The sequence below is a fragment of the Cyphellophora attinorum genome (assembly GCF_001299255.1).
Source record: "Cyphellophora attinorum strain CBS 131958 chromosome Unknown Contig2, whole genome shotgun sequence".
Classification (NCBI taxonomy): domain Eukaryota; kingdom Fungi; phylum Ascomycota; class Eurotiomycetes; order Chaetothyriales; family Cyphellophoraceae; genus Cyphellophora; species Cyphellophora attinorum.
The window spans coordinates 1,390,553-1,409,400 of record NW_017253230.1 but is presented as its reverse complement, the minus strand read 5'-3'; the positions used below and the strand labels follow the sequence as shown (position 1 = coordinate 1,409,400).

Sequence of the window (18,848 nt, the reverse complement as noted above, 5' to 3'; positions counted from 1 at the left end):
TATTCTCGAATAGCAATCAGCGATGGCGCGTTCCACGTCTGCATTCGTTGAGGACGTCTTGCTTGCCTGAACATGTCCCAGAGTCTTCGATCATTTCATCTAAAGAACTTGCTGCAGTGTGTCTGTTCATGGTGGCCATGCCTCGCGTTCCGTAGCTTTTATCCTGGTACCGTTGTTCATACGTAGTAGTGGCGAGCAACCAGAGGTATTGTCAACCGGCGTGCTCTGCGGCCTTTTCAATCGCACAAGCTTGGTCGTCAGTTCCATCCGTGACGGCCAAATTGCATTTGGGAGTGGCAAGAGCCATCAGCGTCGACCGGACTGCAATGAGACCATCCTTCCTTCACTTGCCGGTCATCCGGTCTGGAGTGAGCCGCCCCTTGCCATTCTTGTCATCCGGTCTGGTACAATACCACCCAGGATCAGACATCGCAGCCAGTGGTGTGAAGTCCCTTTACTTCTACCGCGACAGTGTCGTGGTCAGAGGGGGAACTACCGAGCTGCAATTGCCGCTGCTAGCCCAGATCGCCGTTCCCTTCCACGGTCTGCCTCAGAAGCATGTGCTGTAACTATTCCACCCCAGGATCCCAACACAGTACGGCTTCGGATTCGCGCCAGTGTTACGACACTCGCAATACCGATCGCACTCCTTGTCTGTCTTTCCACCGTCTAAGATATCCGGGTTGGCATTCGCGTCGCAGCTGTACCGGTAGGGGCGGCTGGTGCAGCGGCGGGCGAGGGGGACGTCGTCGATTTTAGGGGATTTGGGGTCAGTACGATCGGACGGGGAGAAACACATTAGGGTGTAGTCGTGGCGTTTGTGGAAGTGGGCGTGGTGATGAGTGTGTTGCGGTGTGTGATGGTGGTGAGGTTTGAGAGAGGCGTCGGTGGCGTTGACTGTTGCTTCGACTGGGGCGAGGAGAGCTGATATGGCGGGAACGTTATGGCGTCCTTCGAGGTGCGAGACTACTGGAGAGACTGACAGGACTTGGGTCGGGACTGGCAGGGCGTGGCTCAACTGAGCGAAGAGGAACAGGGAAGATGAGATGGCCAAGGCGATGGCTCTGCTCAGGAGGAAACGCATTTCTGAGGATGAGACGTGTATGCGTGGTGATTCCTTACTGTCGTTGCAATTCGGAACTGCGAGGATGCCTCTGCTTGTTGTGATCTGATGCGATGGTTGTGTCTGGCGCCCTCTAGTGTGGTTTAAAGTATCGGGAGTTGATGTTGTGGTCTATGTTGGTGTTCATGGGTTTTGTATTCAAACAGATGCCTGCTGGCCGCTGCCTGTATGCCTAATGCGAAATTGCCAGGCGGCCTGTGAAGCTATCGCCTGATCATGTCACTTGGTGAAGCACGAATTCATTCGGCGACGCTTGTGAGTGAAGGGGTCGGAGAACGACACTCACTTGTAGCCTATCGTCAGAATTGCATGATCATCACGGCACCAGACTCTTCTAGTCCTCTGACGAACCGAGATCTTTGACTGACAGTCTGAGCCGTCAGTGCGATGGCTGAACGTGGTGCTTCTTTCGATTGGAGCAAAGATTGCGAAATCTGCGTTCCGAGCAGTAGCACCCATTCAAAAGCCATGTCCGTCGATAGTAACGGTGCTTCGTCGTTCGCGTCGTCAATTCGGTGGCCGCTGTATGTAGGATGCCTCTGCCAAGACATGGAAGAGGTCTGTGCTCCTCTCCGGTCAAGCCCGCCTCGGGTTCACAAAGAAACGCTTGCGGTGGACTCTAGAAGGCTTACCTGACAAAGACTGCGTCGGATTTCAGCTGAACTATTGCACAGCACCTTCCGTCATAGCATGGTCATTCCACATCGATTTGGACTCATGCTGTGTCCTTTCCGAGGTTGACGGCCTGCGATCTCTATTTCTAAGTGTTAATGAAAGCCGGATGATCTGGGATGCTCGGCATATTACCAATCTTTTGGACGGCGCTATCGTTGACCGGTTTGGCCACGGCCAGCGCTCCATGGGACGGACCTTCGGTCGGAACGGCGGATGTGAATTTCGTCTGCAGCTATCATCAATTAGTCGGTAGCAAGAATGGCACAGGTCCCGAGAAGACGTGCTCGATGCTGAAACCCAAGTTCAAGGACGGGAAAGTCACAGATTCGGGCGTATTTGCTGGCGAGTACAAGACAGTCACCACTGCAGTCGATCCATCGCCATGCCAGAATATCAGTGCGGCCGCCATTCAAGACCAATCTCCGTCAGGTGACTTCGTCGTCAGCAATGGCGGTTGTTTAAAAGCGACTGGCTGGACGCATCTCAGAGTGTTTGGAGCGCCTCACTGCCCGGTGGACCCGACGGAGAAGGCACAAACTCAGCTCTATCATCTTGAGCAAGTCTTCAAGCTAGACATCACTAAGGGCCAGTACTTTTGTATCGTCCCGGGTTTCAAAGTACAGAGCTTCCTCTATCTCAAGCCCTGATCGTCGTGTTCGATCAAGGCGAACCACCTGGATCTGCTTGGGCGTCTGCTCCCAGGAGCAGGCTTCGGTATTGTCAGAGTTGGACCGTTCGATCGGCGAAATGCCTGTACTGTGGAGGTAGTGTTGCCTAGCCGCCGAAGACACCTGAGTATTGAATATGCCGCTGGGTCCGATGAATTTGACTAGAAGTCGACTCGCGCCGAGACGAGAGCCGGGCCGCCCGGGAAGCCTCCATAGAGATTGAACAATGAAGATCGAGAAACACGCGTCTTGGCTGGCATAGCCTGACAATGAAGCAATGCACATGGCTTTTTCTTTGTGCGTACCGCTTCCGCATCTGAGCGAGACTGTTCGCTTCACTGCCAGCGCTGCGCAGTCAAACTTACAGACAACCTGATCCAGACTGGGAACAACTCACACCGACATTGCCAACGGTTTGACAGCGCAAAATCATGATGCTTCCGATCCTCTTTCTGCTTATGGTGGCATCCGGCGACGCTACTTCGTGGCACGGCCCCTTACCAAGCAGCTGGTCTTCAGGGAACTGCTGCACCGTACTGCAATTGACGGGAAAACACCTCGATGGAGATCAAACCGGACCAGAGAAGACCTGCGCGTACGTCAATCCCGGAAGTTGGCCCGATGGTACAGCCAAGAATTCTAGTATCGAGCATGGAAGCAATGTGACCCCAGACGCAACATTTGGAAGGTATGGCACATGCAGCGAGCCAGCATCGGGAACAGGCGCCATAACCAGTACCTCGAAATGTACCGACATCACCGTCGACACGTTCTTGGCCCAGTCGGTTACCGGAGATATGGTGATTTTCTCGAATGAATGTGCAAATAAGATAACTGGCTGGACACATATCAGGGCCTTTGGCGCAAGAGGCTGTCCGAGCACACCAAAATCGATTATGACTCAGGACACTATTGTCAACCCTATGCCATACGGCACCGATGCGACGAAGGGCAAGTACTTCTGCATCAGTCCAGGCTTCAAGGTTGCAAGTTATCAATTTTTCAAGCCCTGAGGCAACGCAGACAGCATGATAGCTTAGCACGGACCGACAAGGGGAGTTTGCTTCGCCTCAATGTCAGTCTCAGTCTCCTGGGATGTGATAACCCCGATACCCGATGCGCTGAGTTGCAAGCCTTGTAGGGCCGCGAGCCAGGTTTCGGCACCTGATGGAGCGGTCCCTGAACAGGTGCAATGGCGGTGGGAAGGCGTTATGGGAACGAGCCAAATGCTAAAGCAGAGGCAGGGAGTAAAGTCCTCGTATCTTGGACAATTCGATAAAACAATAATTCAGTAGTAGACTCGAAATTGAGTGAATCATTTGGCAGGCGGCGGCGTTAAGCCCTTAACCCCTCATGTTGACATCCATCGTCATAGTATGGCTTCTATGTTTTCTGCGCGTGCCACTTGAGATCGCGCTACTTTATTTGACCGCGAAATCGTAACCTGCTGCCTTTCGTTGATCTGATAGCCCCAGACGCCGCGAGTGCGACGGCGAGCACGACAACGGGTCCTTGAGACAGCCTAGACATCATGAGCGGGCAGCGCGGGTCTAATTCACCATCACCTGCGCCAGAGGCGCCAGTCGCAGCAATACCGGGGCCGCGTGCGACAAAGCTGCAAGAAGTGTTCCGTCTGGGATTATCGTCCTCGCTCAAGGCAAACTCGTACGCCAATTTCTCGACCTGCTTTCCAACACCGGCCACATACTGCCCAACAGCATTGGAAGGAGTTTGGAAACAGCTCAACACGCGACTCGAGGAAGAATGCACGCGCGATTTCGAGAAGATCCTGCAAGAGCGCAATGTTGTGGAAGGACTCAACCAATGGGACGCGCTCATAGACGATGCACGGCGGAGGAAGAACAGAGCAGTCGACGGTGACGAGGCACCCAGAGCGTAAGTAGCACCGCTACAATGGACAACCCAAAATGGACCGCTGATCACAGTACAGTCTTCACACGCTCTCCGCGAGAGAGCTGTATGCGGCACATATCTCTCCCTTCCTCCAGCAGACGTCTACGGAACTCGACGAGAAGCTGAAAGTTACTCAAGAAAACAATAAACAGACGATGGCCACCATCGCTGAGCAGAGAGCTGAGATGGAGCAGCTGATAGGCGGACTCGAGAGCGTGGTCAAGGATCTCGAGGGCAGCATCGACGCTTTGAGCAGTGCGGACGGACTCAAGCAAGATGTGTGGATGATGGAGCAGGAAGTGACGGCAACGAGGTAGCGTCCTCTTGTTCGCCGCTGAGCTCTCAGCTTTTGCGATAACGAAGGCACGATGGACTGTACTTGAGCGTAGGCGTTGGCGGTGCTGTGCCAGGATCCGAGTCTCGGAGGCGCATTATTTGAAACATGACTGCATAGCAAACTGCTTTTGGCGAGATGGCCGTGATCTGTCACTGCATGATAGCCGAAAGATGCACGGGACTCGCTATGGAAGTCGCTGGGGATGAACCCTTGACGATCATCTCACAAGACTCTGTTGTCTGCGCCATGCACGGTTGACATGCATATGCGCGTGCAAAACATCGACAACCTTTGATTCTATTTGAACTCTGCTTCTCCAAGTAATTTCTTCGAAAGTGCTGTGTCGGAGGGCATCTCCAATGAGGCCTCCGCCAAGAGAACAGGGTTCAGGACGGTCTTGCCTTCGGATTCGGAACCAAGGATCAGAAGGACAAACATCTCCTGCGAGCATCCGACACATCTCACTCACAATGTTGACAGGTCTGTCATTTGTCAATTGACAACTTCAGCTTGCGCCTACGCCACCCACGAATTGCTTACACAGGCAGACATACATAGGTATCGTGGACCGAAGTGCCCTTGACTCCACCCAAAAACCAATTACAACAACCTTCAACCATTGGCACCTCACCCGACTTGCAGTGAACATCTTCAACGGTCTCGCATCTGAACGAAAAACTTGTGCGACGTTGGCTTGTATGCCCGTGAAGCCCTCCGTCGGCGTGTCGGGAACAGTTGTGATTGATGACCTCAGGATAAAGTTGTTGTCGCGTGTTGTTGGCGTGTCTTGGACCGAGATTGCATCCTCCACTATCTCGATGCCGTCTATCAAAACACCTCCACCAAACGCTCTCGAACATATATCCCGGTTCTTTCGCTTGGCTGGATGCATCCCAATTTGCCGCCTCCCGTACCCCCATGGCGTCTGCGTGGGAACATCTTTCCTGTTATGAGACGACCACAACGAAAGGCTTGCACATCCGGCTTTCGCCTCGCCTTACCCTGGACCCATGCAACCTGTGTGCCCTGGAACACCACGACCCAGACGCGCCAGTCTTCCGGATCGTCCCAAAAAGGCTACGCTTACAGGAAATGTTATGCCGTGAGGCTTGCTGCCGCAAAAACTGTGAGCCTACAGACGCGTCAAAACGCGACTTATGGCAGAAAAAGGTTCCTCCTCCAGCTCGCCTTTCGCTTTTGCTCTGCTTCGATCTGTGCTCACAACACACTGCTTCATTGTTTGCCTGTTGTCATTCGTTTTCAGCGTCGCTGCGTGTCATATTGCAAACTTGCAGCAAAGTACTGCATGTACACTGCAGCCAAATTTCCGTCATACCCCCACAGATCCCAGCTTCGACCCACTCTGATTGGACTACCTCGCAAGACGTCTCATCTACAAGGACCCATTAACATCCCGATCTGCTCTCGATCTTTTACGATTTGTAGGGCAAAGACTTGACACCGCCAGGTATATCCCAAACGTCCTGCAGTAAGCCTGCAGCAGCAACTTCAACCCACCCCAATAGTCAACAGACACGACAAAATAATCTCTCAAGCAATTCACCAGGCTTCCAGACCTCACCACCTTCTAGCATCTATATGCCACCTCTTCGCATGGTCGGCGCGTCCAGTACAAGTCTTACCTCTCATTGAGTTCTTTCTTCATAGCCTGCTCCGATGGAGCAATCCCTCGCGGTCTGGATAATAGGCGGTTTCGCAATCGCTTTCGATATTGCCAGCATTGTTGTCAACGTAATACTCGCGACATCTGTCTCGGAACCAGACCTTGGCGCGTTGAAAGCATTGTCATTTGTCGCGTTCGGTGCTAGCATTGCTGCTGTAATCGGACTTTTGTATTTCGCGATCTTTCACGTGCGGCAGTTGAGAAAGGCATCGATAGGTTTGAGACGCGCCTCGTGGTGGATTCTGTGCTCCGGAGCCGGATTTGCGGCCGCCGCGTTGTCAGTGACTGGCGGTGTCTTGGTGTGGGCGACGATACGAAAAGATGACCTCCCAAAGACTATAATCAACGATGATCCCATAATACTACTCGCCATCTGGTATGCTGCCTGGGGCATCACACTTGCTCTTCAAATCGCCTTCTATGTCCTGTTGGGTCGATGGACGAGGAAGGCGCTTCGCACACAATCAATAGGCAGACTGGACCTAGATTTCGGCATCTCACCACTACCCATGGAAAACATTCAACGCACACAGTCACGTGGGACTCACAGATCCTTCCCTTCACAAGATATCACGTTGAACTCTCCACCACGAACACCGACCTCGCAGATACCAAGCACACGTCGATCATCCGCCACAAAGATCGGCACCATGTCATCGTCCAAGATCCGCCTCGTCAAAGGCTCCGCTAAGTCCTCACTGGACATGCCTGCCTATCCTGCTGGAGAGGCAGTCTCGATTGACAGTGCCTTCGACGATTGGGACACGTCTTCTGTGCACCATGAGATGCGTGCCGCTGTCAACTCTTCACCAACAGTACGGACGAGAGGTGGCCTAGAAACAATTCCTGGCAGTCGATCTGAATCGCCTGCTAACGCATTAGACGGGCCATTCCTGCCAGGCTCACCGCATGCCGCCTCGTCTGATACAGCACAGGCCGCGGGCTGGGACAATCGCCCTTTCACTTCCTCGCCACCTTCAAGTCCGCCGCCAAACTTCTCTCGCCCGACGTCAAGACCGACGTCTTCACATGCGCATCAAAAGATTCTTGCACCTGCCTTTGAGCCCAAGCTTCCAACTCCAGACGGCACGAAACGCAGCTCAATGTTGATCCAAGACCTTATACACCCACTCTTCCGCCCTAGCTCCCCAGAGCCTCCACCACAAACCGTCGGGAACAGCACCATGGTCACTGCAGCGCCACTGGCTGGACACCCGATCACACCACGAACACTATCGCGCTTGCAGCGCTCTCGCTCAGAATCGCAGACCGGCCACTGGCGCGCAATGCCGAGCGTCGATGCTGGGAGCGGGAGGCCAAGCACTGCTGGATCGATTATGAGCAGTGTGCAAGGCTCGCCTGGCCCGTCAATTGTGGACGAAGACCACGAACGCGAAATCGATGAGCCCGTCATACTGCCTGCGTTCATCATGACGGCTGGCCAACGGTCGAGTCTGGTTGGCTACGGCAAACGGAAAAGTATGAAGAAGGAGAAGGAGAAGCGGCAGAGTACGCTTTCGGTTGGCAGTCGGTTGAGTCAGAGTTTCACACAGTGGGACTAGGGTGATCCGGGGTAGATTTCACGCAGCGGCTTCTGGTACCGTGTGCATGTGCTGCAAAGCGTTTCTGTTTGACCGCATAGGTCTTGGTGGTAATCCGTGCTTTTGCTGTTCTTCGAGCGAGGGAGTTGGGTGGACCATTTGAAAGCATCGGCTGTTTGTGGCAGCTTCATAGCAAAGATTGCCGGCCGTTCGCGACCTTCGTCATGCGTGGTCACATTCACTGCAGCTGACAGCATGTGGTCATACAGTGCGCCAGAATAATATCCATGATTCTCCAGACAATGTGCGTGAGCGATTTCTACGATCTTGTTATTGTTCTGACAACAGATATCTACTTGATAGAGTGAGAAGACGTGTTGATCGTGCTAGGCACCGTCCTCTCTTCGCTCTACGTCGGGCGGGCAAGTCGAGTTCTTTCGCTGCGAAGTCGTTGGTTTGGTGGACTGAATGGCCCAAGTTTAGGAACCGCTGTGCGCAAGCGTCGGGCCCATTAGCGAGCGCAATGCAGTCTATCTACGTCGATCTTCATGATTCAGGCCGTAGGGGTGACACTGCTCATCTGGCAACATAATGATAGACCAAGTTTTCAACAAATTCCAGCAGATGAACTCGAGGATGGATATGGGAATAGGGAGTATTTGATGCTTACTCATCTTGGCAAGAGCACTCCGTCTTCTTCGGGCCGGCGCATATGCTAGTCTCGATTGAGTATGGGAGGCGGCGAAGTGAGCATTGCCCAGAAAATGAGACCTGATGCCATCTTCTATTTTGCAAACGGGCGATGCTATTGTCAACTTCATTGCAGCTATTCATCCTCGAAACTCCCAGCCACTCACTATGGCGGAGCTCTATTTGCAAGGCCAGCGCTTTGCTGGCCACAATAGAGCTCCCCGTTTGCTTGCGAACACCTATTCATCCCGGTCGCGAGACAATAGCAGTGCCCCTACCTCCATTGCATTAATCAAAAAGCAGAGAGTGCTCAGTGACGAGCTCGCTTCCTTCATCTCTTTGCAACACCTCTCCATCACCGATCCAAACATTCTACAAGATTTCTATTTGCAAATCGCTGAAGCGTTGATCGCACAGCCATCTCTACCAACCAAACTCCTCGCCAAGAAACGTCCAAGTAAAGCATTCTACCACAAGCGTTCAGTGCCATATTCCGCCGGTCGGAACTCGCACCACGCAGTTCATCAAGCTTCTAGTCGATCGACACACCCTAACAAAATCAGTTCCGGAAGCAAAATGTCATCTGTCAACGACTTTCGCAAGATGGCATGATTTTATCCCAGGCTGGCCCTGGCGAAGAGTCTGGATCATCTTCACCCTTGTCCTCAGCTCAATCCTTCGTCTCCGCAGAGTCTACCTTTAGAGAGCTCATCGAAACGCCTCTCGACAAGGCGATCGATGTGTTTCACCCTGCATATCAATTTCCAACATCAGATCTCCGAGAGACCGGTCGTACGACTCTTGAGGATGTTCTCAATAGTCATGACGGCTATCGACCACTTCAGGAGCGCATCAATCGAAGACTGGATAGGTCGTTGACCGCAGGACGCAAGCGAAGCATACAGGATCTTTACCCGTGGCCTCCTCCAAAGCGGCAGAAGCTCAAGGAGAAGCCTCGAAAACTCACTCTGGACGAATACGCAAAGCGGCCAGCCGCCAATGATGATCCAGATGCAATGTACGAGGGCTACATCGAGCCACTCTCGCCTGAAGACTACGTCCAGCTCGTGGAGCACGAGTACCAAACAGGCAAACCCGATTATCCTCCTCAGTATACTTTTCTGTACAAGGACTTGAGGCATTGGCCCGATACGCACCAGATCAACAAAGACAGAAGCTTGAATCCCAAGATCGCCAAGTTCGAGTATCACGCTGATGGCATCACTCGGTACAAGCCGGAAGCTACTGCTCCTGGGGTTGTTGCTCCTGAGGTTGCTGCTCCTGAGGTTGCTGCTCCCGAGGATGTTGCTCCTGAGGATACCTCTCCAGAGACTGCTGCTCCCGAGGATTCAGCTCCTGTGGTCCCTGCTACTGTGAGTCGTCGCGTCACTCGGTCCGACGCTGCAGCAACTGGCTCAGTTATCGCTACAGCAACAACTACCGCTAGTAGCTCTGGGAGGGATCGAGGTAGTCGGACTCGATCCTCAGCTCCTGGCACACCAAGCTCGCCTGGTCCCTCGAATCGTCGTGGTAAAGGCAAAGGCAGAGGTAGGAGCAACCTTGGTCCACGTGGTAATGGCAAAGGCGACCGTCAGCCTGACGAAGCTCCCAACAATGAACCCGAACCTGAGAACGATCGTCCACAATCATCGGGAGATTATGTCAAGGCGCTAATGGATCGCCAAAAACAGCTGAAGAAATTCTTCAATCACGTCTACCAACAACAAGCAGATATCCTGACGGATTTGTCAACACGCGACATCAATCGGCTGCTAAGGAAACCTGATCACCACCGGGAACAGACTCAATATGACGCCATTGTCAGGAATCTCACAGCGCAACGGACTGAAAGAGAAGCTCTGTTTCACAAGGAATTCGAGGCCAAGCGACAGCTGCTAGAGAAACAGAGAGACAACGCAATCGAGGTCGATGAGATGCAATACCTGAATCACATTAAGTACAGTCGCGAAGACCACATTAGAGGCGCAGCGGGAGATCTTGTCCTTCTCAAGCAAGCCATAGCAAGGCCAGCGACGATGCACGTACAGTCGATGATGCTGACGAGGACTACTTCCCCAACTACAACCATTCCAATATCGAGCGTCCACGCGGCTACAACTCGCTGGCTATCAGTGATGAGAAGGCCTTCTACCAACACCTGCAAGCTGTCGACGAAGAAGCCCTCAAGGACGTCCTCGAAGAAGATCTATTTCAGCCTATGCGCGACTCACTAGCCAAGGAGAACGCTGAACGCAAAGCAGAAGAAGCCAGGAAGAAGACCCAGACCCTGCCCGCATTGACCCATGAAGCTATTCAAGAACTCAAGAAGATCAGAGGCTACCTGATCCCGAGACCACTCAAGAACACCAGACGAAACGATGAAGAAGGCAATGTGCACGGGGAGGATGAGAACCAGGCTTGGGCGTTATCAATCCTTGCCGACATCTCGGAATGGACAGCTGTAAGAAGCGAAGAAAAAAGGGAGCCGACGTATCGCTACATTCCTCTCGCTCCCGGCGACATGTATCCACCATATGCTCTCAACATGCACCCTACTCCTGGCGCAGATCGACGCAGACTTGAACAGAACATCAGGACTATTGCTCGCGAACGAGCTGACGGACCCTTTAAGAGAGGAACGCCTGTTCCAGCACCATACTCACGTCCGAATCCTCCACCGCCAATCGACACCAACACTGGTCGTCGACGACCTTACGCAAGACACCGCCGACCGGTCGGCGACCCTTCGGTGCAGACTACCTACCTAACTATCCGGGGCCTACAACGCCTTCTTCTGCGGCCGTACAGCCAATTGCACCTGCTCCCTCGCGTCGTCAATCGATGCAGATGCCGCCACCACCACTTCCGCCTTCTGCCACCACGCCACGCAGTGCGGTCAGCACACCTGGCGGCAGCGATCGCCGCTTCATCTTCCAGCAGCCAAAAGGCATGGCGGGCTCTCCGCTGCAACCGCAGCAGCAGCAACATCAGCAGGATCCTCCTGCTCCTGTTGGTGGACCGCGTCCACCTACCTCTGCTGGGTCTCCCGGCCTTGCTTCGCCTTTCCCTGGTCCCTTCGGTGCTCGTCCGCCCCCAGGACCGTTCGCTGGGCCGTTCGCGCCTCCTGCTTACGCGTACCAGCAGCAGCCGCAACAGCAGCAGCAGCAGCAACCGTCGCCGTTCGCTCCTCTTCCGCCTCCGGCTCCTGCTCCGGTCTCCCCTCTCGGTGGCCCGCTGCAACAGCAGCAGCAACAGCCAGCTATTGTTGGCGTCAAGAGCACCATTCCGGTGCAATTCATCAACAACACGCCGGATTCAACGCGGCAGAAGGCCGCGAAGAAGGCGGAGAAGAAGCGGGTGGAGGAGGAGGAGAGGAAGAAGAGGGAGGAGGAGAGGGATGTGAATGGGGTGATGGGTGGAGATGGGAGGGGGAATTCGGGGGGGTTGGGAAGGGTGTTGATGCCGCGTCCGGGAGGATTTTAGGGCGTGTTTAGGGGTTTTCGGGAGGGCGCTGTGGGAGTGGGAGGTTGAAGCAGGGTGTATATTTGGGGTTTGGTGGTGAGGTTGAGTTGATAGGAGAATGAGAGGCTCTGAATCCTCTGTTGAGAGACTATGAACCTCTGTGTTATGCTGAAGCGAGAGCAAGTGGCCTCAGTCGGGTCTTAGATGGGAAGTGAGCATATTGGTGCCGCTGAAGCTATTCTAGGCGCGGAGCCCGCCCGGAGGAAATTCTTGGCCTTATGCCCTTACCCCAAACAATCTCCAAATACGAGATGACCCAGGGCCGCCCTATTCAACGCCCCAACGCCCTATTTAGGCCAGATCCAGCAAGCTATCCGCAAGCAGATTTCTTAGCAATTCTTATACAAATCTGCTCACTACATTCTCTCACAATCTACACCTCATCACCACTATAGTCACTTTAACTACTACAGTAATAAGGTTAAGAATTAGTCTTAACACACACTTTTATAGTGTTTATAAGCTATTTAACTATATTTAACTTGTAGATAGTGTAGTATATCTATTTATTAATATATAAGACTATCTCTTACTATTCTAAATATACTGTAAAGCATACTATTAAAATAGCCTATTATTAAGTCTATATAATATCTTCTTATAAAGCTTATTCAAATTAGTTATAATATAGCCTTATCAGTGCTTTTTAAAAGTGATTATCTCTTATAAATCAAGTTTATCACTATATAGTAGATTCTTATAGTTTCTTACTAAATTAATAATTATAATATATTAGTAATACTTCTTAGTACTAGCTTATAAAGATATTATTAATAGTAATAGTTTAAAGTTAGTCTATAAAGGATTAAATAATTAGTCTAGTAATAGTATTATAGTAGTAACTTATTAATTTACTAGTAATAGTGATAATAATTTAGACTATATATTAATATTAGATAGAGTATTAACTACTATCTCTTCTATAGAGATATTCACTAACACTCTATTTATAGTAGTAGTAGATATAGTATTAATAGCTATCTATTTTAATAAGGTAGCTATTAATACTATATCTTTAGTATATTTTATAGTAACCTTATTATCTCTTATAACTTTCTTTACTACTTTAGTCTACTATTTTCTAGTATTATTATCTATCTCTTTATCTATAAGTTTTTATAATTTAATAGTCTTCTTTTTCTATTTATAGCTTTACTTAGACTTAATATTAGGAAGAAGGGCTAGTAGAGTATTAAAGTCTTACTAATTAGTGCTATAGTAGAGAATAGTATTAAGTGCTATATTTAGTATATTATTAAGATTTCTAATAGACTGTTTCTTAATTAGTTCTATATATAAAGTTATATACTTTTATAGCTTCTCTTCTACTATAAGTTAGCTTAGTAAGATAATAAGTGCTTTATATATAGTAAGACTCTAAGAAGACACCTATTTATAAGATATATATAGATCTTGAATATACTATTATGAATAAATTAAATCTAGTAGAATCTAATAATTCTTAATAAGATATAGTAGTAGTAGATAGTAATAAAGAAGAGTATAGTACTACTATAAATTATAGCTATAATTAATACTATTAACCTCTATTTCAGTCTTATATTAGTGATTCTTAAGATACTTCTATATCTTTAGTATCTTCATAATAACCTTAATTAATATATAGTGTTAGATATTAAGAAATAACTTCTTATCTAAGGCTATAAACTAGTAATATATTATATAGTCTTTAGACTTAATAAGCTCTAGATATCTATACTTTATTATAGTAGTGAGACTCTTTATTAATACCTTAAGACTATCCTAGTCTTCTATTATCTAGTAGACTATCTAGTAAAATAACACTTATATTTATATAGACTCTATACTAAGATTTAGATAGTAATATATATAAATAATTATAAATAGAGTCTTAATTAAAGTCTAATTCTTCTTAATATAAGCCTATTCTTTAGTAGTGATTTAGCTATAAAGAGTCATCTTTATAGCACTAATTATATCTTCTATATTAATCTAAATATATATCTATATAAGGGTCTTAATAGATAGTAGATTATCCTTATTAGGCTTCTTTTTACTATATATCTCCTTATCTATATATTAATGGTAAAGTTCTTACTCTATAGCCTATTCTATATATTAATTATATAGTTAAAACTATAACTATTATTAATAGTACTATCTATTATAGTAGTAACTATATCTGCTATCTTATTAGTTATATAAACACTAGGCTCAGGGTAGTTATTTATATTAAAGATATTAATTTAGAGCACCTTAAAAAAGACCTTAAAGCACTTCTTATATTTATTAAGAATATAGCTAAATATAATTAGAAATAGCTTACTCTTATTATTAATAGTAATAACTAATAATAGTAGTATATAGTGCTTATTTATATTAAATATTATATTAACTATAATAAGAAATATTAATATAAATTAATAGATAAATAGCACTATTATAATATACTAGAATATAATTTACTTTATCTTTTTAATATACTTACTACTAAGATTCTAATTAGGCTTATTAAATATAATACTATACTTAAATCTAGTATCTTTTAGTGTATATCATAATCTATTAATACTTTTTAAGTCTTTTACTAATAGATATAGATCTTAACTAGTGTTATAATACTCTTTTACTAATATTAGTAGGCTTGAGTTATCTAGGTTAAGTGAGTACTTTACTATTAATTAAGATAGATATATAATTTAATAGTTCTATATAGTCTAAATCATAGAATAATAATACTTAATCTTAGCCTTTAAAACAGTCTATATAAATAGGTTCTCTAGTATAATATAATCTATATAGTCTTAATAGTTCCTTATCTAATCACTAATAAGAATCTCTAGATAAAATCTTATAGTAAATAGTTAATACTATATTATATAGCTAAACTTATAGTTATAGATATCTTGTTAATACTTTAATATATATTCCCTAGTATCCTTATTAATAGAGACCTTAAACTCAAGCTTATAGTAGTTATAAGTCTATATATTATAAAGAATATAGCTAAATATAGTATTCTAAAGACTTCTGTTATTAAGATAGTAGTAATAGTGTAATAGTCTAATAAAGTAAGTACTAAATATAATACTATACTAATTAAGATACTAATATATAGTATTAATAGTGATAAAGATCTTATTATCTTCTGATATAGTATAATTAGCTGGCTTAAGAGATATAAGCTTGCTAAACTAGGTACTACACTAATATTTATAAATTACTGTGTATATTAGTAATATAGTAAGATCTTGATTCTTAGATATAGTGGGTTATGAATATTTTAAATTAGCTTAATAAAAAGATATTATATAGCTTTAACTTCTAGATATTTAGATAGTGCTATAAAAGATAGTTCTATATAGCTACTTAACAGGTTAATCAAAGTATATATTAAAAAGATATAGCTCTTATAAGTCTATACTGCTTGTTTAATTATTGTGTATCTAACACTATAAATGCTAAGACTTTGTAAGACTGGTTAATAATATTAGAGATTAGTAATAACGAGGTGGTCTGATTAGTCACGGAGGCATATCAGAGAGTAAATTTGTACCAAGATTACTAAGAAATCTGCTCGCGGTTGTACCTCCAGATCTGGCCTAGTAATAGGGCGTTGGGGCGTCGAATAGGGCGGCCCTTAGTCATCTCGTCCAAATATGATCACTTCCCTATGGACCTCAGGGCAACCGATACAACTACCTGCCCCGTACGAAACATGCTTCAATCCTTCTGTGTATAGCCCGCAGGCGACCCGGCGCATCGGCGCCTTTCCCAATAACTATGACAACCCTCTCCTCCCTCCCCAACGGCGCCGCCACCGACCCCCTCTCCTCCCCAGACTACGACCCCATTGACCACCTCAACACCATCTTCTCGCACCCCTCAAGCCTCTCCCGCGTCACACCCACCCTCTCCGCCCTGCAAACCCACGAAACCCACCTCTCCTCCCAAATCAAACACCTCACAACAACCCAATCCTGCTCCCACGCAGAATGTCTATCCGGCCTGCAAACCTCCCGCGCCGAACTAGGCTCCCTCCTCTCCCGCATCGACTCCTTACGAGCCAAAGCGCTCGCTACGCAGCAGAACATCACGTCTATGACGGCTGAGATCAAGGCTCTGGACACCACGAAGAAGAATCTGGTGCATAGCATGACGACGCTGAAGCGGCTGCAGATGCTGTCTACGGCGTTTGCGCAGCTGCGCGGGGTGGTGGTCAAGGGACGGCAGTATGGCGAGGCGGCGAGGTTATTGGGGGCGGTGGTGCAGTTGGAGGAGCATTTTAGGGGCTTTAGGAGTGTGGATCAGATCGCGTTGTTGAGTAAGGAGGTGGGGGTGTTGAGGGGGGAGGTGGAAGAGCAGGTGCGGGAGGATTTTGAGCTGGCGTGGAGTCGGGATGAGGTGGTGGCGAAGGCGGGGGTGTTGAGGGAGGGGTGTGAGGTGGTTGAGGTGTTGGGGCCGGAGGCGAGGGCGAGGTTGGTGAATTGGTATGTGAATGCGGAGTTGAGGGGGTATAGAGGGATTTTCAGGGGGGATGGGGAGGCGGGTGGGCTGGATAATGTGGATAGGAGGTATGCGTGGTGGAGGAAGATGGTGAAGGGGTGGGAGGATGTGTGGTCTGGGATCTTTCCGCAGGGGTGGAGGGTGGGTGAGAAGTTGGCGGAGAATTTTGCCGAGGGGACGAGGGAGGACTATAAGGGCGTGTTGGGGAGAATGACAAGGGGTGGTCAGGGTGTGGATGTGAATCTGCTGTTGAGTGCTTTGCAGCAGACGTTGGATTTTGAGCAGAGCCTGGAAAGGAGGTTCTCGATAGCCGAAAGCAGGACGAGCCTCGATACTACAGTCAGTGCTGACGGCGGACAAGGGGCGTTGGGGAATCATTTGATATCGGCAGTCTTCGAGCCGTACCTGGGCTTGTGGGTAGATGCACAAGAGAAGGAGTTGGCGAATCTGTTGCCACAATACAGAGCCAGGCCGGTGAGGCCTCCTGAAGAAGACTTCAGCAGTCAGATGGTGGTTCATTCGGCTTCGGAGCTGTTCAACTTCTACAGGTTGAGTCTGCAACAGTGCGCGAAGCTGTCGACAGGACAATCACTTCTGGACCTCTCGAAAGTATTTGCGCGGTTCCTCAACCTTTATGCGGAGCAGGTGCTGTTATCATGTCTGCAAGAGAAGCCAACAGGCGGAACGCCTTCACGGACACCGAGCTTGGAAGACATCATCACAGTGCTGAACACGGCGGACTACTGCTACAACACCACACAGAGTCTGTCCGACAAAATCCAGTCGAGGATAGACGAGGCATTGAAGGAGTCTGTCGACTTGTCATCTCAAGCAGATGCATTCATGGGCATCGCTTCTGCGTCCGTGCGGGCGTTGGTGAGAATCGTCGAAGTGGCTCTCGAGCCGTCATGGCGAGAAATGCGCAATACTGGTTGGGCAAGGATCGAGACTGCAGCAGACAAATCCTCCTTCATGGCGCCTTTGCAGCAAGCTATCCGGTCGAAATCAGCTTCGATCCTCGACATGATTCACAAACCGCAGTACTCACGCGCTTTTGCTGACAATCTCGTCGAGCTCCTTTCCAGCACATATCTGGCACAGATCGTACTTTGTCGACCAATCTCAGAAGGTGGCGCCGAGCAAATGCTGCTCGACCTGCACGAATTCCGGAGCACGTTATCCTCCATCCTGCCTGGCGATCCTCCGCCAGCGTCTTTCCTCAAGCGTGTCACCAACTCCTTCGGCCGGATCGAGCCTCTGCTCAAGACCCTCCAAGTCCGCCCACAACCGCCCGAAGCACTCGTCCAAGCATACCTCATCCACATCGCCGATTTGTCCGAAAGCAACTTCCGCAAAATACTGGACATGAAGGGCTTACGACGACAAGAACAGACTCAGCTGATTGAGCTGTATCAGATGCACAAGTTCAGTCCGCGGTACAAGGACAGCCTTACCGAGAAGTCGACCTTGCTCACACCACTCATTCTCGCCAGTACAAACACGACTGCCGCTTCAGCGACAACAGCTGGTGCAAATGTCGCCCTGCAGAACCTTTCTGCCCTCGGCAACAGCGCGGCTCAATCACTGAGCACAGCAAATCTGCCCGCGAACATGAAGTTCGATGCCTCCGGGCTTGGAAACGCAATCATGGATCGCTTCTCGACTCCAAGTATCGGGACGCCAATGGCTGCGCAGAGTCCACCAGGAGGTACGGCGGGCATGGGTAATCCTATGGACGGCGCTGATGGGCAGGGGAAGCTGAACGAGAATCTGAAGAATATTGGGAAGTTCTTCAAGCGGGATCTTGGGGGCTTGGGGCTGGGAGGGCGGTTCGGGCAGGGCAGTAAGGCGACGAGTCCGGCGCCGCCGGAGGATAGGCATTAATGAGACCAGCGTCGTCCTTGTCCTCACCACAATCTTAGATGGAACACCAGCTTGAGATATTGACCACCTGGAAATGCTTCTGCCTTGGCAATCAACCGCTTTAGGCATCTGGTAAATCGCAGATATGTGTAGCACGTGACAATGACGTGCCCCGCTGGGATTTTTGGTGTCGGTTGGTGACTCGACACTCGACCACGAAAATCTCTCTGATTCATAACAGGCATCTAGCCCAGTAAAAAGAACCCGCTGTGACTCAAACTCGTTGGACTGCTGCCGCAAATCCACAATCCGCCATCGTTGCTTGACAAGCCGCAATCAGTGC

At 48.6% G+C, this 18,848-nt stretch overlaps 6 protein-coding genes across 6 annotated transcripts; 5 read left to right on the top strand and 1 right to left on the bottom strand.

Moving 5' to 3' along the window:
- Window positions 1-550: 550 nt before the first annotated feature.
- AB675_2834 (uncharacterized protein) lies at window positions 551-1,084 on the bottom strand (the record flags this gene model as incomplete). The annotated part of the gene is made up of 1 exon (XM_018142837.1): window positions 551-1,084. The coding sequence occupies one exon, from the start codon at window positions 1,082-1,084 to the stop codon at window positions 551-553; it is 534 nt and encodes a 177-aa protein (XP_018005166.1).
- Window positions 1,085-1,914: 830 nt separating this feature from the next.
- Window positions 1,915-2,445, top strand: AB675_2833 (uncharacterized protein; the record flags this gene model as incomplete). The annotated part of the gene is made up of 1 exon (XM_018142836.1): window positions 1,915-2,445. The coding sequence occupies one exon, from the start codon at window positions 1,915-1,917 to the stop codon at window positions 2,443-2,445; it is 531 nt and encodes a 176-aa protein (XP_018004790.1).
- Window positions 2,446-3,997: 1,552 nt separating this feature from the next.
- Window positions 3,998-4,697, top strand: AB675_2832 (uncharacterized protein; the record flags this gene model as incomplete). The annotated part of the gene is made up of 2 exons (XM_018142835.1): window positions 3,998-4,362; window positions 4,418-4,697. 2 exons carry the CDS (start codon window positions 3,998-4,000, stop codon window positions 4,695-4,697), a joined length of 645 nt encoding a protein of 214 aa, XP_018005312.1.
- Window positions 4,698-6,394: 1,697 nt separating this feature from the next.
- AB675_2831 (uncharacterized protein) lies at window positions 6,395-7,963 on the top strand (the record flags this gene model as incomplete). Its single annotated transcript, XM_018142834.1, has 1 exon — window positions 6,395-7,963. One exon carries the CDS (start codon window positions 6,395-6,397, stop codon window positions 7,961-7,963), a length of 1,569 nt encoding a protein of 522 aa, XP_018004941.1.
- Window positions 7,964-8,800: 837 nt separating this feature from the next.
- On the top strand, window positions 8,801-12,115 carry AB675_2830 (uncharacterized protein; the record flags this gene model as incomplete). The annotated part of the gene is made up of 6 exons (XM_018142833.1): window positions 8,801-9,151; window positions 9,196-9,860; window positions 10,137-10,589; window positions 10,655-11,366; window positions 11,441-11,641; window positions 11,882-12,115. The coding sequence occupies 6 exons, from the start codon at window positions 8,801-8,803 to the stop codon at window positions 12,113-12,115; spliced, it is 2,616 nt and encodes an 871-aa protein (XP_018004862.1).
- A 3,804-nt stretch (window positions 12,116-15,919) lies between these two features.
- AB675_2829 (uncharacterized protein) lies at window positions 15,920-18,526 on the top strand (the record flags this gene model as incomplete). Its single annotated transcript, XM_018142831.1, has 1 exon — window positions 15,920-18,526. One exon carries the CDS (start codon window positions 15,920-15,922, stop codon window positions 18,524-18,526), a length of 2,607 nt encoding a protein of 868 aa, XP_018004994.1.
- Window positions 18,527-18,848: the final 322 nt, after the last annotated feature.